The sequence below is a fragment of the Drosophila eugracilis genome, unplaced genomic scaffold (genome assembly GCF_018153835.1).
Source record: "Drosophila eugracilis isolate 14026-0451.02 unplaced genomic scaffold, ASM1815383v1 contig_386, whole genome shotgun sequence".
NCBI classification, from domain to species: Eukaryota; Metazoa; Arthropoda; class Insecta; order Diptera; family Drosophilidae; genus Drosophila; species Drosophila eugracilis.
In genome coordinates this window covers 584,705-607,204 of record NW_024573245.1, presented here as the reverse complement: position 1 = coordinate 607,204, position 22,500 = coordinate 584,705, and the positions used below count along the sequence as shown (strand labels likewise).

General features: G+C 42.1%; 5 protein-coding genes across 5 annotated transcripts; 2 read left to right on the top strand and 3 right to left on the bottom strand.

Annotated features, from left to right (window-relative positions):
- Nucleotides 1–8,361: 8,361 nt before the first annotated feature.
- On the top strand, nt 8,362–9,753 carry LOC108106074 (serine protease inhibitor 42Dd). Its single transcript, XM_017212931.2, has 4 exons — nt 8,362–8,382; nt 8,436–9,280; nt 9,339–9,477; nt 9,541–9,753. Exons 1-4 carry the CDS (start codon nt 8,370–8,372, stop codon nt 9,678–9,680), a joined length of 1,137 nt encoding a protein of 378 aa, XP_017068420.2. The 5' UTR covers nt 8,362–8,369; the 3' UTR covers nt 9,681–9,753.
- Nucleotides 9,754–10,197: 444 nt separating this feature from the next.
- Nucleotides 10,198–11,120, top strand: LOC108106084. Its single transcript, XM_017212942.2, has 3 exons — nt 10,198–10,423; nt 10,483–10,884; nt 10,945–11,120. The coding sequence occupies exons 1-3, from the start codon at nt 10,361–10,363 to the stop codon at nt 10,987–10,989; spliced, it is 510 nt and encodes a 169-aa protein (XP_017068431.2). The 5' UTR covers nt 10,198–10,360; the 3' UTR covers nt 10,990–11,120.
- Nucleotides 11,121–11,284: 164 nt separating this feature from the next.
- LOC108106068 lies at nt 11,285–11,779 on the bottom strand. The gene is made up of 3 exons (XM_017212926.2): nt 11,710–11,779; nt 11,538–11,647; nt 11,285–11,476 (listed from the first exon to the last, which is right to left on the bottom strand). Exons 1-3 carry the CDS (start codon nt 11,777–11,779, stop codon nt 11,285–11,287), a joined length of 372 nt encoding a protein of 123 aa, XP_017068415.2.
- A 342-nt stretch (nt 11,780–12,121) lies between these two features.
- On the bottom strand, nt 12,122–12,812 carry LOC108106069 (outer dense fiber protein 3-like protein 2). The gene is made up of 3 exons (XM_041818840.1): nt 12,588–12,812; nt 12,351–12,465; nt 12,122–12,207 (listed from the first exon to the last, which is right to left on the bottom strand). The coding sequence occupies exons 1-3, from the start codon at nt 12,810–12,812 to the stop codon at nt 12,122–12,124; spliced, it is 426 nt and encodes a 141-aa protein (XP_041674774.1).
- Nucleotides 12,732–21,743, bottom strand: LOC108106155. Its single transcript, XM_017213058.2, is given in 16 exon segments — nt 12,732–12,841; nt 13,346–13,601; nt 13,604–13,798; nt 14,494–14,559; nt 14,746–14,838; nt 14,944–15,042; nt 15,129–16,335; nt 16,337–18,792; nt 18,889–18,987; nt 19,059–19,157; nt 19,238–19,336; nt 19,523–19,627; nt 19,899–20,000; nt 21,004–21,309; nt 21,382–21,550; nt 21,601–21,743. Coding segments are annotated over 16 exon segments (5,364 nt in total). The 5' UTR covers nt 21,607–21,743; the 3' UTR covers nt 12,732–12,834.
- Between the last annotated feature and the right edge of the window lie 757 nt (nt 21,744–22,500).

Here is a 22,500-nt window from a genome sequence, read left to right as displayed (position 1 = left end):
TCCTTTCCTGCAAGTCACTCAATGCACAGAAAAAAAAGTTTTACATTTTCTAGGGTAGAAATATTTGGTAAAACTTTTGAGTTTTTAACTTTTTTTTTTTTAATTTTTAAAATCTATCTATCGATACTTTTTCAATTTTCTTCCAAATTTAAATTTAAACTCGAGTTGCTTTCTTGCTGTGCACTGGTTTGTGTTGTCGCTGGAATGTTGTCATGACGACACGCCTACTTTCAATTTTCAAGGGCGACTCTCTGGGCTATGGCATTTTCCTTCATCCCCGTTTGTGGCTATTTATATCTTGGCAACATTTTTTGTTGGCCTTTAAGTTCCTCACGTGCCCGTGACGCAAATTACAGAGAGCCCTAATTGCACTCCCAGCTGCAGGCAAATCCCTTTTGCAGCTCTGATATTTTTCTGATTGTTTTTTGTTCGCAGCCCACGGAGGCTCAGGTCGTGCAATTAGCCTGAACATAATGAGGCCAGTTGGTAAGAAAAGAAGGGGATCTTCAGCTTTCCTCCCTATCTCGAGTACACATTTCTGCACTTAGTCATTTTCCGTGGGCAAACAAAACACGATTAACGCTGAAAATAGCTGCCCTAATTTTGGTTTCTTTATTTGCAGAAATGGAATTAATATTTTATATTGTTTATAGATTGGTTTGATAACTTTTAAGGTCACAATAATGATATAATATATCACACATGACATTTCAGCAGAAAGTCAGTTATGATGAGGAACGTAAACAAAGTTTTTATACATAACCTTGGCTTTAAAATCATTTTATCCGAAAAATTAGTTAAGAAATTCAAAAAATAAGTAAGTAAAGATGATATCTAGAAATAAATTCCATATTTTTCCTGTGCATCATTGGAATTTATTTGAATTTTCCATCTGTCTTGCTTGAACAAAAGAAACCACATTTTCCACTTAATTGCCTAGTCATTCTACTTAGACTTTTCCCCGTTGCAATTCTCTTCACACTCTCTAAGATTTCTAAGTAGTTTAAGTATTTTTGGGAGATACAAATTAAGATAATTAATCAAGACTCGTTTATATCTGTTTTTGGGGTCACTCCTCAATCCACGATTATCGAGGCCCATATAGATATTGAACATATGTTTATCAGACATTTGTTTACGACCATCAAGTCGTACAAATAATAAAGAATGACGTCATTCCATGGTCGAGTGGCGCCGCCTTAATTCGCTCATTCATTCGCCAATGTCCCGCCATTTAATGATCCCCTTCCCCCACCCACCTCTTGGTCACTCATGTGTGACGTCGGCGGTCACGTTAACATGAAATTCCGTTTACATAAGTGACAACAGCCTACGAACACCTTCTTAACATTATTCAAATATGTATTCTACGTTGATATAATATATAGCAAGTAAAGTTCGTAAACCGGTTGACTGACTGCATTTGCAAGGGGAGAGCTCTCCTTGAGAGCAAGTGTCGCCTTGCATTAATCATCGCTGCATCGATCGGGAGCTTATTGCGAAATCTTTTGTTCTGAAGAAGTGATCTTGCAGCAGAATGTAAATAAAAACTAAAAACAAAAACATTTCAAGGAGAGAAAAACATTTAAGGAGCCTACAAGGTAACACCACATTGCTTACGGAGAGACCCAATCTATAAAATATAAAAAATAAAAAATATTCTACGAACAAAACATAAGTATTGCAAATTGAAAAGCTGGGTTTTGGTTTGATAATTGCGAGGAACAACAATAAAAATTGCGGAAAAATGCAAGTTTGATTAAAAAAAGGCGATTGAGTTCTTCGAATTTCCTTCCATTTACGACATAAATAAGTCTCTTCTAATACTCACAAAACATTAGGTTTATAGATTAGGAAACAGTAATAAAAATATGTACATTCAATAATATTTTATATTAAAACAAAAAAAAAAAACTTTGTTATTGGAATAGCCACATGTCTCAAGTAAAAACCAAAATCCAATCGAAATTTCTAATAAATTGTAGGCTTTTAACATGACTCATTTCAGTTTCTGGAAATAACCAAGTTTTATATATTTTCAAACACTTTTTAGGCAGAAGCAAGTGTTACACATTGGCAAAGTAAACTTATTTATTTATGGATAGACAAGAAAACTCTTTCATGCTCTTTTGCCATAAAAACGACTTGCCATTTCATGTTCTGGCTCCATCAACAGCCAACATTCTTATTAGTTCCATGTTGTTTTTCGCCAAAAAAAAGAAAATTCCACCACTTTTTTATGTCCAAACTTTTGACAGTTTAACGCTTTGCCGGGCAAAAATCTTTCAACCATAATTCAGTTCTTTATGGCCAATAAATGAAAAAGTGGCCCGACTCGTGATTTTCACTCGTTGCATGTGCAACAGATTCATTTCGATGTTTGGGTTTTGGTTTTTGTGGTTTCCAGTCACGTGTTCTGCGATTCACGCCCCTTCCCGTCCCACACCGAAGTTTTCCAGGCTACGTGCTTGAGTTCCAAGTGCTGACCCTCGTCACGGGGAAATTTTACTCCGGTTTTCCACTTCTGTTCATTTTAATTTGGCAAGCAGTTGGCTCAAATTGAATTTTCTATGGGCTACAACTCAGAGTTTATTTCTGCAATTATCTGGAGTCGAGAAAGTGGTGTCTCCTTGTTTCGGTTTACCTTTACCTTTTCCCTGTGCCCAACGGAAATTTACGACTCTTTCGCCAGAGTTTTCCTGCCGCCTTTATTTGATTTCCCCCCGTTGACCTTTGGTGCGGTGCGTTTATTTGTGCAAAACTCAAGAGTTTTCCTTTGTTTTCCATTTCAATTGAAATTTTTAGCCCGCAACATCTTAATGGAAAGTTTGTTCGTACAGAAATTCTGTGATTGCAATTGCAAACATGCCGCTGGCTCTTGGCCAAAATAATGAGCAACAGGCCCAAAGAAATACGAAATGCTTGTATCAGGAAATATTTTTATTCATCTGCATTGCCTGGAAGCGACGAAGGGGTGTGGGTTTGCTTCAGTTGGCTTCATTAAAAATTCAAAAAAGCCAATTGCAAATTTGCAATTTAGGCCAAGCTAAGATTTGCTGGCTCATAAATCAAACTATTTGTCAATTGGCAGTCAATCGGCTAACAACGGCATCGATATCTAGGCCCAGATCTGCCCACCCAGACTAGAAAAACAGCGTGTAGGCTAACTCTCGCTTTTTAATATTTTGGGCCAAAACTACGCCCAATCGTCGTTCTGCATAATGACGCGACTTTGGCACAGTTTGCGTGTCTTTTAATGATGGAGGGAATGGTGACATGGTAATGTTTCATTACTGCGAATGTCAGTTAATTCCATTAACTTGGCCAAGAGCCTTTCGTTGGGACGGCAAATGTCCATAAGTAGGCGTGAGCTAACCAGGAACGCTAATGAGCCTAAGGATGTCATAAGAAATGGCAGGGGTAAGTATTTTATATGGAATTGAAAGGCTTTCCTTGAGTTGGAAATGATATAAACTGCAACTTTTTCACAGGAAAGAAATAAACTTTTAGCCAAGTTTTTCGGGTGACATAATTTACATTAGAAGATTGTTTGCCAAAGTCAAGCTTGTTCAACTCAACTAATTGAATAGATTTTGTAATTCATTAAAGTTGTTGTATACTTGAGTTTTGTGTTCAGAAGTTAGTTTGAATTAAGTAGCTTTCGGATTAGAAACGCAACCCAATAAACCGCTAATTGTGCTATAAAATGGACTAACTCTTGATTCCAGAAAAAACAGACAATTAATTTTGGTCAAGTAAAATGTAATGACAATGCCAAGCGGATTTATAAGCCAAGGTTCCGAGAATTAATAGATCTGGACTTGATTAATTAAGCAGACGTTTTGGCGCCATAACATCGAGGTCAGTTCTTTTGCGGGGGAGCTAGCAGCGGGAGCAATCCACGAACATCTTGTTTAATGCCTCTTGTCGAGCTCTAATTAATTGATATATGTTCCAAGTAATGGCAGCAGGGGCAGCCCGCCCCTTCTGCATTTTTATTGACATTTTTTTGTTGCTGCTATTTGTTCTTTTTTTGGGCAAGTGCAGCACCCGCTGTGAATTCCGCCCACAGACGAGAGCAAGTTTTGCAATTTATGTGTTGGCTCTTTTTGCTGTCAGCCTCGCCCACCGCCTACTGCTCCCCAACCACGCCCACACGAAATTCCCAGCTGAGAAATTGAAATACGAGCTACTGTACACAGATCTAATGCATTTTTGAAGCGATAGCAGCAGGCCGGGCTAATCTGCAAGACAAATGCACAACGGCAGCGAGTGGAAGTGGTAAAAGAAATCAGTGGCAAATCCCCGAGAAGCTGCAAGATAGCGCAATCCCTTATAAGCTGCGGGTATACTCTAAGATAGACTATCTGGCAGATACTGATACTGACTATCACCACGGACCTTATCGCTGGATAGTTTCGCAACGGTCTATCTTTGCGAGTACTCTTAAATGGCGTTACGATAAGGCCAGGAAAGAGATTAACATTTCTGCCTTTAACGCAAAAGGTTAAATAATACCTTAGCACTGGTAGGGAAATTAATTAAATGTCTTTTTTTTTGCACAGCCAGCCAAGAAAGTGAAATTAAATATAAGAGAAATTACCTGGGCAAAAGAGGAAGGTAAGTATCACTTAGATGAGTCATTTGGGAAACTTTTATTCGTTGTGTAATCACTGGACTGCTGTAAGACTTGGAAAAGCGATTTCTTTTGTTTTCCATGAACTGCGAATCTAATAAAAAATATATAAAAAAAACCGCTGCCAGTGAAATTGAATAGCTGGCATTCTGCCCAGAAATTATACAACTACAACGCGTGGCGACAACAAGTTGTTGACCAGCTGCTGGGGAAATAAATAGAAATGTTATATGCGTTCACTTAATAGCCGACAAGTGTTTAATTTGTTTGTTTTGGGTTTCGCCCGATTAATAGTTATAGGTATAGATATAGATATACATATATAGCTCATTTCGTGCCTCGCCGTGACCTCAAAACAGGCTGCCATCGATGAAACATTCTCTCAATTTTTGTTTATTTGTTTACCCAATGCATTTCTTGGTTGGACATAATCGGGTGAACTTATTTATTCTCGGCGGAAGCAAGATTGCAGCTATGCATATGCATACATACTCGCATATACTCATTTCTGGAAAGCCGTTGAGTACGAAGTTTATGACGCGGACAAAGTTTGCTAACGGCGTTCCAGAGCTAATGAATGGGATCTATTCTAGGGCTCAGGTGAAAGCCAAGTGCCTGTTCAGCCTTTTTTTCCGGAGATTTATAACCAGCCCATCGTTAAACGTTTAGCTCCTTTCCATGCAGACAGCTTCGATGGCCTGGCCAAAAATATTTGTTGTCCGTTGTCCATTTATTATTTACGTTCTGACACAGACAACAGCGGATGTGGAGAGTCGAAGGTGTCCATTCATAGAATGCCAAACAAACCACACAAAGTGGTGTGAAAACGTGTTCAATGCTGGCCGAGACTGGCGGAGATTGTGCACCGAATGGGTTTTATTTATGGCTATTGGTAACCGGCAAAATCAATTAAACAGATATTATCTCAAATGGTTATTTATGCGAAAATTCGCCCAAAGAGTTAAAAGGTTTAGAGGTCTAGAGCTGTTCTTAAAACTCTTTTAGCTTAATCTATAAATTGAGAAAAATTGTAGGTTAAGAATTTGGGTTGCTTTGATAATAACTTTTATCGCCAAAATAACTTACATTAAAATCTAATAATTCTCATTTTATAGTGAACGGAAGTCAAGTTCTGTTCATAAATTTGAAAAATCTCATTCATGAATATAAACTTATTTATTTTAAACGCCTCTACTGAAGCCCTTTGGGTTGAGTTGTTAGGCTTTTAAATATTTACGATAAATTTAGAAACGATTTCTAATCGCATTGGCATTTCCTATTGAAATCAAATAAATATTAATTCTTTTCCCACAGTGCAGGCAAAGTAATTTATTCGTAATGGAGCCACTACTTCACCATAATCAACTGCGGTAAAGTAACTTTAATTTGACACCCACGGGGGGTGTGCGTATCTGGTGGATAGCTGGATACTTGGCCATAAGCCCCGTCTGATTAATGTGCCATGTGCATAATGGAAAGGTGTGAAAAGGAGCTGCAAGTGGCCAGTGGATGGTAGCCATCTAAGGAACACAATTTCCAAGAACCGCTGGTATCCATTGATTTTCTGGCTTATCACAACAGTTGTTAGAATTGCGAATTCGGACGGGGAATTCCAGTAAATATTTTTGCGGCAGCTTGGCCAGCTTTTTTCACCCCGCCTTCTGCTGACATTTTTATGACTCCTCTAGACTCTAGACTCCTCCACTCCAGTCAGGAAGAGTGATTGACGGCCAGCAGGAGAAGCAAGACCAGACTTTTGAAGTGGCCAAAGATAAATGGAGCAGTGTAAGACTGGAGGTCTGTATCCAATAAACAAATTGGGCACAGAGAGCAATTGCAGCCGCGGCCCAATTGGAGGCAATGAATTATGGGCCTTTGATTCGATCTGAACTTCTGGATCCTGAGTCACGTTGAGGGAAATGTATCAACAGTTCGTTTGGTCAAGAAACGTAGGAATGGTGGAACCGGTTTAAGAAAGTCTTTATATATGTATATATTATACATACATTCTGCTGGTCAGGCAAACAAAAGAAAGGCTAACACATACGTATAGACAAACATATTTTTGGGTGTTTCTGGAAAAGCTGAATGAGTAATATCAAAGATCGTAGATCTTAACCACATTCATAGTCTTACGCAGTCTACCGTTTTACAGCAACAGCTTGGCAAAAACAAAAACAACAACAACAACAACATACTCCATGAAGATATAACAATTACAGTCACGATCGACGATGAATCACGATTTTTGAATACCTGGCTTCGGTGGTTTCGGTTTAGTTGGAATGCCGTTGACGTATTCCACATAGACATACGCACTTTTCATACACTTATCAATGAATAATACGAGACACACACACACACTCTCCCAAAGAGGCCACTGATAATAGATGCGCACAAACAATCAATACATATATATAGCTGATACTATACATATGCACAGTGACTTTTTTTTTGGTTATCTATATATGTTTCAATTGCATTGACACTAGCCCAGAATTCGATTTTAAGGCTTACAAATTCAATGTTACTGAGAACTTTTGTCAACCACCTGTTGTTGTTGTATTTGTATTTGTAACACGTATCTGTATTTGTTATTTACTTATGCCGCGGTGTGGTTCTTCATCGATATCTAAACTTTCGAATGCGGATTCATTTGCTTAGCACCTTTGATGCATCACTTATATACGGCACGACTTCGTTTCGGTTAGATATCATACGTTATTATATATTATATATTTATTTATTTATTTTTTTTTAAAACCCTCCTAAATAACCGCTTACGTTGTGGATTTTTGGTTAGCACTTCTTGCGTGGGGGACTTATATATCGGTAGCTCTGCTCAAAAACAGCAAATAAACTGCGTTGTCGGCAAAGTTTGAACAGTTTGCCACTGAGCGAGTGAAAAGCGCGCGATATTTTATTCCGTTAGCACGTCTGAACAGCTCAAAAAGTTAACGCGAACTAACGAGCTAAAAATTTAACGGGGTCACGCTACCAAATGGCGCTGCCAGATCAGGGGAAAAGGGTACTAAGGTAGCCAGATAAAGTGAATAACATGTCAATAGTGCTGACAAAAAATCTCGACCAGTTATCTTTAACCCGCTACTTGTCGAGTAACAGGGTAAAATATATTCGTTAATAAGGTTTTAACCATCGACCCAATAAAGTATGCACATTCTTGTTAAGGATCAATAAATGAGTTGATATAAACATGTCTTGCAGTTCATATGAGCGCTAAGAGCTCGGGTACAATATTAGCTAGAATGTTATGATTAAGGATGCACATTTTCAGATGCTTGCACATCTCTGTGAAGTCTGTTATTGAACAAGCCTTTTAAAAAACGAGCCACAGATGGCGTTAGTAAAAAAAAATGTACAACGCATCAATTTCTGTTAGCTGAATTTTATCGAATTTCGTTAACAGAGTAACGGATAGTAGTGACACTCAAATATGAGATTTAGTTTTTATCTTAATTCTTAATATTCGGATTACTTTGAGTTATCAAAACTTTTTTCAAAATACTTATATAATAAATTGAATGATAAATAATTAACGGAACAAAGCAACAGGGAAGTTTTTCTTTATTTCTTTTATAATATAAATGTTAAATAAATTAAGAAATCCAACAGAACCGTTTAAATTAAGATATTGAATGGTGAATCTAATTAGATTAGAACCAAGAGTATATATAAACACCACTCTTAGAACACTTTTTAGTTCCCAACAAAGATGAAGTATTTGTGTAAGTAAAGAAACTTATTAAAATATAAAATACAGTAAGTTCTCTCCTTTCAGGTCTGGTTTTTTTGGCCACGTCAGTTGCTGGCCAATTCACTGATGATCTTTACCAACTCTTGGCAAAAGAAAATGCAGACAAGAATTTGATTTCATCGCCCTTATCCGTCGAAATAAGCTTGGCCATGGTCTACATGGCAGCTGGGGGAAACACAGCCCAGGAAATGAGGAAAGTTTTAAAACTGTCAGAGAACAAACAGGAAGTGGCTGCCAAATACAAGGAGTTTCTTACAAATCTCAAAGGTCGGGAAAAGGTAGCCATCCTTGATCTGGCAAACCGCATATACGTTAATGACGAATACAAGCTGAATCCGGAATATAACCAAGTGGTTAAAGATTCCTTTAAAGCCGAAGCGGAGGCTATTAGCCTAAAAGATGCAGATCGTGCCACTTCGATTATCAATAAGTGGGTGAATGATCAGACGCGCGGCAGAATCCAAGACATAGTTACAAAGAATGACATGACCGATCAGACGCTAATAGCTGTACTTCTTAATGCCATTTACTTCAAAGGTCAATGGCAATACGAATTCAATCCCAAAAATACCAAGAATGTCGATTTTAAAACTGCCAGCCAAGAACGAGTTCCTGTCCAAATGATGTCATTATCGGGCACATTTAAGGCGGCATATGTACCAGAACTAGATGCCAAAGTGATTGAACTTCCGTACAGGAATTCAAGTCTTTCCATGGTCATCTTTTTGCCGGAGAAAGTTGATGGCCTACAAGAATTGGAGAAAAAGATCCCAGGATTCTCCCAGCCTCTGCGGGAACTTGATGTGAATTTAAAGCTTCCCAAGTTTAAAATCGAATTTTCGACGTCTCTAACGAAAGTTCTTCAGACAGTGAGTATTTGGTGATTATCCTAGTCAATATCCTAAATCATAACATTTATAATTATAGTTGGGCATACGACAAGCCTTCACACACGGTGCTGACTTAAAAGGTCTTATAACATCAAAGGAAGGCTATATTAGCAAAATTCTTCAAAAGGCCTTTATAGAGGTAAATGAAGAGGGTGCTGAGGCAGCAGCTATAACAGGTAATTTGTGGTATTAATACATATTTACATAATATAATATACAATTTTTTTTATAATCCGTAGCTGTATCTATAGGGTTAAGATGTATAAGATGCACACCCCCGCCTCGTTTAGATTTTAATGCCGATCATCCGTTTGCTTACGTCATTCGCGATCAGAATGCCGTTTACTTTCAGGGCCACTTTGTAAAGCCAGGTCAATAAAGTAGCATTTATCTTATATCCCTCATAAAGGGGAATAAATAAAATTCAATAATAAATGCATACAATTATTAAAGGAGTTTTATTTTACATTTTATTTTAAAGAACAATGTTAATCCAAAGCGAAAGCGATTGCTAAATTTGATCTTTTGAGCTTTCGTAATCCTACATTTTAAGCAATTATTTCAAGCCAATAAATTGTAAACAAAGGCTATGGAATCCATTTCCTATTAAAGCAATTTCATCGCACCGAGCTCATGCAGTTGATGGCTAACAAGAGTTACGGCCATTTATCAATTAGGGAGAGTTGATTTTAACTCTTAGTGACTGGCTTGAAATATATATAAATAGTTTCGGGTGCAAACAAATTTCGGGGAGATCAAAAGATCAAACTATAGTGACACGCTAAATAGAAACAATACCAAGTCACGCAGGTAATTAAAAATGGCTGGCCATAATAATTCGTAATTCTGACATTTAGACCGGGCTAATGGATGACCGTCTGCCCAGTGGTGGTTCAGCAATCAATTGAGCCGAACGATCACTGATCGCAGCAGTCAAATACCGCTTAATGCGCAAATAATTGTGGTTTACTGGAAAACTGGGCTAGCAAGAGTTCCATATAAATAGGGGCTGGATAGTCCAGGAGTTCCAAAATTCATCCAAAACTTCGAGGGTACAGAATGCTGCGATACATCTGCTTTTTTCTGCTCAGTTGCAGTGCCTTCGAGGCTGCCTTGGCTTGCGTAAGTGTTTCAGGATATCAATTGGCCTTAAACTAACCCCCTGGGGATATCCTTTTCAGAATGGCTACAAGGCCAAGCTGGTGAAGATGGAGAACTGTGCTGGCGATGATGCCATAATGACGGTGGGCAGTGATTTCAACCTGAAGTTGAACAAAAAGTGCGAGCTGGTTCCCTCGGGTTGCATTAGTAATAAGCCCTTTGGAACCGCCGTGGCCAAGTTCAAGGTCCAAAAGGATGGCATCGTGATGAAGGAGGGCAAGATCGACCTGTGCGCCGCCATCGATCAGGCCTCGTCGGAGGGCAAGGACATGCTGAAGCTATTCGGAGCTCCCTCCACCTGCCCTGTGGGCGAGGAAAAGGTGTGCGCCAACGAGCACACCGTCGATCTAAGCAAATACAAAGCCATGCTCGGCATGGCTCGCGGTCATCTGATCATCGATGCGGAGATCAAACATGACACCGTAAGTGATTCTGTTTAATCCTAAACATATTCTCTTTAAAGGCCTTGTTTTTGTTTTCAGGGCAAATCCTGCTTGCATGCCGAAATCGAACTTACCAAGAACTAAGGGTGAACATCGATCGGAGGTCTTATGTTTCTATTTTGAGTCTTGCAAATCATGTAAATGTAAATACGTATGCAATAAAAACTGGTAATGAGGTGCACGCAGAAAATAAATATACAACAAATACCGAACAATTTAATGCTATTTATTGCTAAATTTTCAATTTAAAAGTTTTACTCTTTTTCGTTTTTAAAGTTCAGTAAATCGATATTTAAATTTTTCGTGAAAAAAGTAATGTTTTTGGACTCTAATTTGATACAAAGAATTCATATTTGCTTTTGTATTTTTACTCTCAGCTTTACTCTGCAGGTGGTGGGGCACCTGTAGTTGGCGCCGATACATCGCCCCCTGCTGCAATAGTTGATCCATCTCCAGAAGCAGTTGATTCCGCTGGCTTGGGCACTTTCATGTGGTACGAGCAGTAATCTTGGCATGAACGTAATGTTTTGAACTCGTTCCTTCTGTAAATCTGTCGGCACTTGGTGGTCACCTGGAATTGCCGAAAGCTAGATGGACATTGGTCACGTTGGGCTGATGCGGGGTATGGATACCTTAATGCAGTCAAATATCACTCTATGGAAGACATAAAAAATGCGTCGTGGACCCCTACAATGTCGTTCGTGTTGGTACATGTGATGGATCAAGCAGCTAGTGGTTCTCGCTGGAAGATCAAAAATCGAGTGAATTGGTGAGCTGCTCCAGAAGGATCAAGGCTACTCTTACTCATGCGCTTTCTAGCCTCTAAGTGAAGCCAACTGACGGAAAATATTGTCAACAAAAGCAATAGCTTCATTACAGATGATCAGTTGGATTGAAAGTAAGTTAAAAACAAAATGGCAGAAAATTAACAATTACCAGTATGAAAATTACAATTTTCTTTTTCTTTGAGACAGAGTTTCTCATACATTTCAAAGCCAAATAAGCGTGTAATCTGCATTAGTAATATCTTTTTATATATCAGTGTATACAATTGTAACATTTCACAAAACTTTCGGCTTACAAATAGGTTTCAGAAACATTTAAAACTTAAGGTTAGTCCGATACGAGTAGCGAAGGTAGTGTAGTTATGGTAAGGAAGCTGTTCATCGAAGACCGTCTTGGGCAGAGTGAGGATTTGGGTAGAAGCGATCCACCTTCAGCAGATTCCGGAGAAGCTATAGTCAAACTCGGAGTTTTTCTCGTTCAAACGGCCCAGATACTGCGAGTGCTTGATACCGAAAGCTGTAGGCAGGCACGTGGGAGAGGTTTATCTATTGATAAAGATTAAATGATAAGAGAAACCTTTAAGTACTGCGTTGATTAAATGAATTTAATTGCATTATTTTGCTAGTATCAGATATTGTCGTACGGCTTGTCCGCCCGACTCTCCAACAAAAAGCGAAGGCATTTTTCTGGTACTGTTACCGCCACGGGTTTCTTGATATAGGGCGAGTGAAGGATGCCAAAGGATATGGCGGGAGGTGAACGTTTCTCCCAGTACTGTGGGTGAATCATTTGGTAGTCAAATCCATAGTCATAAAGATACTTTCTCATATAGGAATTTTATACTTAAAACTATTTAGCAGGAACCTAATCCCTGAAAAGTATTTCCCCCATCTTACCTTCTCCGGACAGTGGGCTCCGGGTCCGGGCTTTGAGTCCTCGCTGCCCATCTTGTACTTGCCGCGCATCGAATACACCGGTGGCTTCGGTTTGACCGCTGTGTACTCGCCATCGTAGTATCCGGGTCCGGGGAAGATCATCACTGGAATCAACGGAGGCTTCTCGCGACCCGTAATTGTATAAGCCGGAGCCGAGCGAATCTTGCCCTCCTTGCTGCTGCCCATGACGGTGGGTATTTTGTAGACGTTAGGAGCTGTCAATGATTGGAAAAATCAGTGTAATTTGATGGTTTAAATTAAGAGTTAGTTGGGGGTTAATTCAATAGCTAGTCTCTTGGGCTGGTGTTTGAATGGTTCGGGTTAGTTTCGGGTTGGTTGATAGGGTGATCTTGACATGACGTGCCTGCAAAAAAAAAAACACGAGACGGAAACGGAAACGGAAACACCAAAGAAGTAAGAGCTCTCAAAACAGTCAACGCTCGAAATGGTAAAAAATGTAGAATATTACTCATACGACTGGTATTTCCCTTATAAATACTTTCTGATGTAACTAACATTTCGCGTTTTCTGCTATAGTTCAAAGTTTCGTTTGACACTCTGTTTATAATTACTTTTTTATTTAGAGATTAGTTGCCTTGGAATGAGATGAGGTCAACGTTGCGGATGAGTAATATTTGTTTATTTCATATCAAACGTTAAAAAGTAAGCGTTTTATTTCACTGTTAGGAGCATTCACTGTCTAAAGTCACTCTGGTTACCTGATAATCTTCTCCTGCACGCTGCTCGCCTCCACAGCGTACTTAACCGTCTGCATCCTTGAAGATTGGCCACTGGTGACAATGGCGCCATCCGACCGCACCACAGTCTGGTGACTTACGGCCGCTGCCTTGGTAGCATTAGCATCCGACTTACCGCTGGCCACCACTTTAAGGTTGCCATTCTCCTTCTGTCCGTGGGCAACCTGCTGCAGGGTGGTGGTGGTGCTGACCATTTTCGAGTGGTTGCCATTGCTGCTGGTGGTGCTGACTTAAGCTCTTTGTGTGTGCCATTCACCTGCTTAGTAGTTTCCTTTTTCTGCAACTGAGGCTGCTCCACCCCATTGATGAAGGTCTTTGTGGTGGTGGTGGTTGTAGTGGTGGTGCTGCTGTTGCTACCAGCGTTGTTTGTGTTGTTGGTGGTAGTGGTGGTGGTGCATTCGGCATTGTTGCGTACTGTGCGGAAGTTTTCGTAAGTATAAAGGAAATAAAAATTGACAAACTAAGAAATAAATGAGAAGATGCAATGGCGTGTGTCTATATACCATATATTTTAAATATTTTACATAAGAAGCAAATCGTTTCAATTCTCTACGCAGCTGAGTTAATTACTGGTGCTGCTGCCCAGCCAAAATGATTAGACCCTGATATTGTCATGAAGAAGTTGCAATTATCTTTAAACTTCTTTAACGAGCAGTAGCAACTGTTTACTTTTGGACATTTGGAATATACCCTAAAAAGATGATTTCTTATCACGTTAAAAGATTTTGGTTATGATGTTTTCAGCAACTCAAGTCTGGGACCTCGTAAGCACAAGACATTGTCCTTGGTGATTGAACGCAAGTTGTGGGTAAATAGTGGCCTTGATCATCGAGGCTTATACCGTCTGGCTTATAAAGCCTACAGAGAGTATGCCGCCAATGACGGATGCCTTTCAAAATAATAATTAACTACGCAGCCTAGCATGAAATTATCATATTTAAAAACTTTTTAACTTTAATAGATAACAACTGTATCTGCACTCGTATTTATATATATTTTATTTTGTATATATCAACATAATAAACTATATCTAAACTGATTGCAGCATTTGAAACGACTTTAAAAAGATGATAGCAATGACATGAATGGATGAACTTGCAGATTCTTACCAGGACTGGCCAGGCGGCGTTCGCGCCTTTGGACAATGCGATCTTCGATGTACACGCCCCTGGGTTCTAGTGATTTGTGAGTATATTTACAGAGATTCGAAACGGATGAGAGCATGGCCAGAACACCAAGGAATGTGTGCGAACAAACATGGAACATAGGAAAACAGGACACAAAAAAAAAAACAGATCGTAAGCATCCGGACGAACTGGGCAGAATCCGGCACCATAAAAGCGGAAGAGGGTGTCACCTACCTGGAAGCGAAGCAGTGGGCACTGTCTTCAGACCAAAACTATACGCTGGCGAGCTGTCCAGCTTACACTGCTCGGGATGGTAGTGACCGGGGGCTAAATGTGGGGACAGGGAAAACAAACAAAGAAAGCGGGAAACATGCAGTACAGAACAGCAACATGCAACACTAATAGATATTCTTTGTGGAAGCCACTATTTACCTGGGGCATCGGTTGTCACACGGATGTCCGACTTGGTGCCAAAGCTGTAGGCGGGAGTGGAGTGCAGAGAGTGCTTTTCCGGCTCATAGGCGGAGGGTGCTGCAATGGTACTGATGCTCGTTATGGTGGATCGATATGTGAGGAGACAAAAAAGTATCTCTTCTAATTTTCTACCCCTAACTTGCCTGGTGTATCCGAGATTAGCTCCCTTCCCAGTCGCATGCCAAAGGTGAACGCAGGTGTGCTGTCCACCTGGCACTGTTCCGGATGGTAATCGCACGGAGCCGGCGTCTGGTTCACGGGATCGGCGGCTGGACGACCTGCAATTGTGTAGGCGGGTGTATGGTCGAGGCGAACTTTCTCGGGGGCGTAGTCGCATGGCGCGGGATGATGATGTTCCACCTTGGGGTCGTGTTTGCCACCAAAGCTGAAAGCGGGTGCTCGGTCCAGTTGCGCCTTCTCGGGGCTATAGTCTCCAGGTGCCGGGGATTCACCCAAGGATCTTGGATTGTGCTTGCCAGCGAAAGTGAACGCCGGATTGAAGTCCTGCCTAACCTTCTCCGGGAAGTAGTCTCCAGGCGCGGGTGTTTCACTAAGCCTTACCAGGTCGTGGCGACCAGTGAAGGAGAAGGCGGGATTGTGATCTTGTCTAACTTTCTCGGGGTGATAGTCCCCAGGTGCCGGAGTGTCATTGGAAATCTTGGGATCATGCTTACCCGCCATTGTAAAGGCTGGATTGTGATCTTGTCTCACCTTCTCAGGGAAATAGGCTCCTGGAGCGGGCGTCTCACTAGGTTTGTGGAGATCATGACGGCCGGCAAAGGAGAACGCTGGAACATGATCTTGCCTAACGTTTTCAGGGTGGTAATCTCCAGGTGCAGGTGTATTGTTCTCCACCTTCGGATCATTCTTACTACCAAAGCTATAGGCTGGAGAGTGATCTAAGCGAGCCTTCTCGGGGCAGTAGTCACCAGGAGCAGGCGTACCATTGGTTATCTTCTCAATGTGTTTTTCAGCCATTGAGAAGGCGGGGTTATGGTCCTGACGGGTCTTCTCGGGGAGTAAGGCTCCTGGAGCAGGGGTATCACTAGGCTTATAAAGATCATGTCGCCCGGCAAAGGAAAAGGCAGGGTTGTGGTCTTGTCTAACTTTCTCCGGATGGTAATCACCTGGAGCAGGGGTGTTGTTTTCGATTTTGGGATCATTTTTGCCAGCAAAAGTATAGGAAGGTGTATGATCCAGACGGACCTTCTCGGGACTGTAGTCGCCAGGGGCAGGAGTGTCATTGGAAACTTTAGGATCATGCTTGCCAGCCATAGAGAAGGCAGGATTATGATCCTGTCTGACTTTTTCTGGACAGTAGGTACCAGGGCAGGGAGTATCACTTGGCTTTGTGAAGATCATGACGGCCGGCAAAGGAGAAGGCTGGGTTATGATCTTGCCTAACCTTTTCTGGATGATAATCTCCTGGAGCAGGGGTGTTGTTCTCTATTTTAGGGTCATTCTTTCCTCCGAAACTATAAGCAGGGGTGTGGTTTAATCTAACCTTTTCGGGACTGTAATCTCCAGGTGCCGGAGTGCCATTTGTAAGCTTTTCGATATGTTTGCCTGCCATTGAGAATGCTGGATTGTGATCCTGGCGTACTTTCTCGGGGCAATAAGCTCCTGGGGCGGGAGTATCACTAGGCTTTTGAAGATCATGACGGCCGGCAAAGGAGAAGGCAGGATTGTGGTCCTGCCTCACCTTCTCCGGATGATAATCTCCTGGAGCAGGGGTGTTGTTTTCTATTTTAGGATCATTCTTCACTCCAAATGAGTAAGCGGGAGTGTGGTCCAACCTGACCTTTTCGGGGCAGTAGTCCCCAGGAGCTGGGGTGTCGCTCGAGATCTTTTGGCTATGTTTTCCAGCCATAGAGAAGGCTGGGTTGTGATCCTGGCGAACTTTCTCAGGTGAATAGGCTCCTGGTGCAGGGGTGTCACTGGGTTTGTGGAGATCGTGACGTCCTGCAAATGAGAAGGCGGGATTGTGGTCCTGTCTAACCTTTTCTGGATGATAATCTCCTGGAGCAGGCGTGTTGTTCTCTACTTTTGGATCGTTTTTGCCACCGAAAGTGTAAGCTGGAGTGCGATCTAAGCGAACCTTCTCTGGGCAGTAGTCACCAGGAGCAGGCGTACCATTGGTTATCTTCTCAATGTATTTTCCAGCCATTGAGAATGCGGGGTTATGGTCCTGACGGGTCTTCTCGGGGGAATAAGCACCTGGGGCAGGGGTATCACTAGGCTTATGAAGGTCATGCCGCCCGGCAAAAGAAAAGGCAGGGTTGTGGTCTTGTCTAACTTTCTCCGGATGATAATCACCTGGAGCAGGTGTGTTGTTTTCGATTTTGGGATCATTTTTTCCACCAAAAGTGTAAGCTGGAGTGTGATCTAAGCGAACCTTCTCGGGACTGTAGTCGCCAGGAGCTGGAGTACCATTTGTAAGCTTTTCGATGTGCTTGCCTGCCATAGAGAATGCTGGATTATGGTCCTGGCGAACTTTCTCGGGGAAATAGGCTCCTGGGGCAGGAGTATCACTTGGCTTTTGAAGGTTATACCGACCAGCAAAGGAGAAGGCAGGATTGTGGTCCTGCCTCACCTTCTCCGGATGGTAATCACCTGGCGCAGGGGTATTATTCTCAATTTTAGGATCATTCTTTCCTCCGAAACTGTAAGCAGGCGTATGATCTAATCTAACCTTTTCCGGGCAGTAGTCTCCAGGGGCAGGTGTGCCATTGGAGATCTTCTGATCGTACTTGCCAGCCATTGAGAAAGCTGGATTATGATCTAGTCTTACTTTCTCCGGAGAGTAAGCTCCCGGGGCAGGGGTCTCACTGGGCTTGTGTAGGTCATGGCGACCAGCAAAGGAATATGCAGGGTTATGATCTTGTCTGACTTTCTCGGGGTGATAGTCACCAGGGGCAGGAGTGTCATTGCAAATCTTCTGATCGTACTTTCCAGCCATTGAAAAAGCTGGATTGTGATCTTGCCTTGTTTTCTCCGGGAAGTAGGCACCGGGGGCGGGGGTGTTGTCTGGTTTTTGAAGGTCGTGACGACCAGCGAATGAAAACGCCGGATTGTGGTCTTGCCTTACTTTTTCGGGGTGGTAATCTCCTGGGGCCGGAGTATTGTTTTCTACTTTAGGATCGTTCTTTATGCCAAAACTATAAGCGGGAGTATGATCCAAGCGAACCTTTTCGGGACAGTAGTCACCAGGAGCCGGACTATCGCTGGATATCTTCTGACTATACTTCCCGGCCATCGAGAAGGCAGGGTTGTGATCCTGTCGGACCTTCTCCGGAGAGTAGGCGCCCGGAGCGGGCGTTTCACTTGGCTTGTGCAGATCGTGTCGCCCGGCAAAGGAGAAGGCGGGATTGTGATCCTGACGGACTTTTTCCGTTTCATAGGCTCCGGGTGCTGGTGTGTCGCTTGTCTTGTGCAAATCATGGCGACCGGCGAATGAGAAAGCGGGATTGTGATCGTGCCGGACTTTTTCGGGACAATAGTCGCCCGGTGCCGGAGTGAAGCTCTCGAGCCGCTGCTCGTGCTTACCGCCGAAGGTGAAGGCCGGCGTTCTATCGTTCCGATACTTTTCCGGGGCATACGAACCGGGCGCCGGAGTCTCGCTGACGGACTTTGTTTCGGGTCGTCCAGAGAGGGTGAAGGCGGGGGTGTGGTCCATCCGCACCTTCTCGGGATTATAGGTTCCTGGCGCGGGCGTGTCACTGGACTTGGCAAGCTCCACGCGGTGGCCAAAGCTGAAGGCAGGTGTCCTGCTTAGCACACACTTCTCGGGTTCGTATGCTCCGGGCGCTGCAATAGAGTGGGCAAGGTGTGAAAGTTGAGGGTGGTGTGGGATGGTCGCTTAATTAACTAATGGATCTATACAAAATTCCCTTCATAACTCACCAGGTGTACAATCGACAACGTCTTGCGAGGCCTTTCCGGTGATTGAGTAAGCAGGTGTGGAGTGTAGTCGAGACTTTTCGGGGCTGTAGGCACCGGGTGCTGCACATGGTGGTAACAAAAGTGTGTTCTTAACGCCAAATGACTACTCTCAGTGGAGATGCAAGCCTTACCTGGAGTGTCGCTGACCTGGATGTGTTTGGTTTTCAAGCCGAAGCTGAAGGCTGGTATGTGTTCTTGGACAACCTGCTCTGGCTTGTAAGTGCCCGGCGCTGATGAAAGTGCGAAAGTTGTGAAAGCATGATACTGCATTTAAACGTGATTCATTCTTTATAGTCTATTATAGACAAACCTGGAGTATAATCTGGCCTTTGTTCATGATGCTTGATGCCGAAACTGAACTCCGGCGTCTTGTTGAGCTTCACCTTTTCGGGGCAATAGGCGCCAGGAGCTGCGGGCGGGACAGATATCAGATTGATGTTGGCAGGAAATGTGGGAAATGAAAAACAAAAAGCGCTATTTAGATACTGTCCAATTGGGTTCGCTTGAGCAAGTGGTGCCTCGGTTGATTGGGGGTAGTAGCAAACAGAGATACAGAGATACAGCTACTGGAGGATGTTGGGTTATATTATATTACCTGGTGTGCCCTGATCGTGTTCGATTTTAGTTCGTCTACCGAAAGTGTAGCGTGGCGCATTCTTTTTTGATTGCGTGACCTTTTCAGGGCAATAGCTATTCGGAGCTGTTAGTGTTAATAAAACATAAAAATTGGTACGGCCATTGTTTTAGTCTACTCGAATCAAAAAAACTATAGGTCTACACTAGGTGGGCTACGACTAAGGGTGTGTAAGTATAGTAAGTATAATATGTATATAGAAAGAGTGATTAGTTCGGGAATTAGTGATGAGGTGGCTTTGAATTGGGGGCAGACATTAGAGAGAGCGGAGCTAGACCAACACCAAAAGTAAGGTAACAAAGTGGGCAACAGACAGGCAGTTGGTTAGATGGGTTACCTGGATTGTTAACTAAGTACACGTTAACCTTAATGCGAAAGGAGTAGCGTGGGGCACGCCGCTTGACGACATCAAGTGGCACCACTTGGTAATGGTTGGGACCTGAGTTTCGATTATGCCACGACAATCATTCATTGAAAGAGAAAAACGTTTCAAATTAAAATCAAATCAGGCAAAACAAAAACACGAATACACACACTGAAACATTAACTAATTACTAACGCATATACAAATAACACTTTATACCGGAAAGTGGCTAAAAATAGAGGAAATATTAAATCAGATTGCAAGTAGAAGTATTACCAAAAAATATGCATGGGAAATAAAGACATTTGTTTCCCCATTCCGTTAAGACCTAACTTGGTCTGTTCTTAATAAATAAATAAAAATAAAAAATGATTCATTTCAAGCCAAGATGTCGGCAATCTAAAACAAAGTGGGCGGCCCAATAAAGACATTGCCAATTACTCCTACGTGGGCTTGATTCTATATTAGGAAACTAAAGAAAGTTTAGAGAAGGAAATTAAAAGAGATCTAATAAATTTAATCGAATTGGACACAAACCCAAAAATAGCTTGGGAATTATCTTTGGTTATCAAAGGCAACGATCTTGTTTAATATTATTTATTGATTATTTTATCAGCAAGATCCTCACAATGTTTTAGATTTCCAAAAGAAAATATTCGTAAATCAAGATTAAACATTTATGCCCATTACAGTGTGTAACTAACTACGATCCCTTCAAAAGGATATCCAAAGATACAGGAGGAGATATGATAGAGAAAGCTAAGGAAAGTGGGCTACATCTACACTAACTACTGAGATAGAGAAAGAAACTAGGAGAAGGGGAGAAGGGCGTTAGCAACTTACGCGCTGCTTGCAGGAAGATACAACTGGCATGGGTTCGGATTGGTTAATGAGTTCGCTTCTATATACAATGAGGCTCCATGATTGATTGATGATTTCCTTAGTCCGCGCATGCAAGAACAACAACAGCAGCCCGAAACACACACCGAATTCAACGCCAAATTCAAATTCAAATCCAACTCCAAAATCCAAGTCCAAAAGACCATTCAAACACCAGAGGAAGAAGCCTGAGACTCACCTGGAATCTGGAACGTCTTCAAAGCCGCCGGCCGTTGGCCAAAAGTGTACTTGGGCGTGGCATCGATAACCGCTTTGGCAGCCGGAGCCACGTCGTATTCGCCGGGTCCCGGATTCGAGAATCGTGTCAGTTCCTTGGGACGACTCTGCAGAGTGGCAGCTCTGGGATAGTCGCGTCCCTTCGCCCGCAAACCTGTAACATTGTATTGCGCTGGGCCAGGTCCGGATGTGGCGTATTTTCCGCCCAACTTGTGCCCAAAGGAGTACGAGGGGGCAGCCTTCTTCTTTGAATCCGGAACTTTGCTACCTAAAAGGGATTTATCGATGATTTAATCATCGTTTATCTACCTAACTAGTTATTGCAATCGCTTGGACTTACCGATCAATGTCGGAAGCGTGACGGTGGCTGGACCTGGATTGGTTGTCTCGGCTGCGATCCTACCAATCCTAACCGTTGGAGTCCAAGGACGCTGCTCCACGTTGCCGCCCATGTTTAGAGGACGAATCTTACGCACTCGGGCGCAGGGTCCCTGATCCTTATTCCTTTCCTGATGGAAAACAAAATGAAATCATTTATATCTTATTTGCATCAAACCACCTTCATCTTGCTGCCTTGACTTAAGAAAATATCAATAACGGAAAAATGTTTGCCCTATGAACAGAAAATCGAATGAAATTTAAGCGTGTGAGAGGGTGATATGGGCTCAGAACTGAAATCTATAGTTCGACCCCTAAATTTGGGTAACCTAATAATCCAAATTCCGCCCTACTCCAACCTGCCAGTCGATGACACAAAAATCAATCGTCTGGGCTCTGGGTGTTGTTTCGAATTTTCTGGGCCAATTCCGTGGGGTGGCTAATGGCCAGGCGTGTGGGTATATAGTATGCCCATAAAGGGAAATCAGGGGCAGGTGAGTGGATGGGGGCGTGTCGTGTGGCGGCTGTCACTCTTTTTCTTTCTCTGCAGTGGCTGTTGCTCACTATTTGTTGCAAGTTGTTTCTTTTTCTAGCCGCGAATTCGCTGCACCGCGTGAAAGACAAACAATGGCGATAACTTTGCGGTAGGCTCGTCAATCTTGGTTGTCAGGGGCAGAGTTTGGAAGGGATTTGAGTGCTCATAAATATGCAATGAATGGATCCTTAGGTTGTTATAATATAATCATGTTCTGATAAAACTAAATACGAAAAAAACCTTTATATAGTGGACTTCATATACATGTTTCCAATGAAGACGACCTAGATCTTTTATCTTATAAGTAAAAATCAGCATAAAACATTTCAATAGTTATCACTAGTTGTTAAAACAAATGAATGTAGTTGTTAAATATATAAAAATAAAAGTATCCCAAAGAATATATCCCCAGGAAAGGAGAAATCTAAAGTCATGAATTTTTATAGTAGACAAGTTTATTACAGACAAACTAACTCTCAAGACGTAACAAAAGAAATAGTAAAAAAGTTTCCAGCTAGTAAAGAGTTGCACATAATAAACATTTTA

What these genes read in the sequence shown, in the direction of transcription:
- LOC108106068 (XM_017212926.2), bottom strand. Translation starts at nt 11,779, where the DNA reads ATGAAGCTATTGCTTTTGTTGACAATATTTTCCGTCAGTTGGCTTCAC. An exon ending in AGAGGCTAGAAAGCGCATGA is followed by an intron (nt 11,648 to 11,709) that starts GTAAGAGTAGCC and finishes TTGATCTTCCAG; the next exon opens with CGAGAACCACTAGCTGCTTG. An exon ending in TGATATTTGACTGCATTAAG is followed by an intron (nt 11,477 to 11,537) that starts GTATCCATACCC and finishes CGGCAATTCCAG; the next exon opens with GTGACCACCAAGTGCCGACA.
- LOC108106084 (XM_017212942.2), top strand. Translation starts at nt 10,361, where the DNA reads ATGCTGCGATACATCTGCTTTTTTCTGCTCAGTTGCAGTGCCTTCGAG. An exon ending in TCGAGGCTGCCTTGGCTTGC is followed by an intron (nt 10,424 to 10,482) that starts GTAAGTGTTTCA and finishes TATCCTTTTCAG; the next exon opens with AATGGCTACAAGGCCAAGCT. An exon ending in CGGAGATCAAACATGACACC is followed by an intron (nt 10,885 to 10,944) that starts GTAAGTGATTCT and finishes TTTTGTTTTCAG; the next exon opens with GGCAAATCCTGCTTGCATGC.
- LOC108106069 (XM_041818840.1), bottom strand. Translation starts at nt 12,812, where the DNA reads ATGGGCAGCAGCAAGGAGGGCAAGATTCGCTCGGCTCCGGCTTATACA. An exon ending in GAGCCCACTGTCCGGAGAAG is followed by an intron (nt 12,466 to 12,587) that starts GTAAGATGGGGG and finishes ATTCACCCACAG; the next exon opens with TACTGGGAGAAACGTTCACC. An exon ending in CCTTCGCTTTTTGTTGGAGA is followed by an intron (nt 12,208 to 12,350) that starts GTCGGGCGGACA and finishes GCCTGCCTACAG; the next exon opens with CTTTCGGTATCAAGCACTCG.
- LOC108106074 (XM_017212931.2), top strand. An exon ending in TAACGAAAGTTCTTCAGACA is followed by an intron (nt 9,281 to 9,338) that starts GTGAGTATTTGG and finishes TTATAATTATAG; the next exon opens with TTGGGCATACGACAAGCCTT. An exon ending in TGAGGCAGCAGCTATAACAG is followed by an intron (nt 9,478 to 9,540) that starts GTAATTTGTGGT and finishes TATAATCCGTAG; the next exon opens with CTGTATCTATAGGGTTAAGA.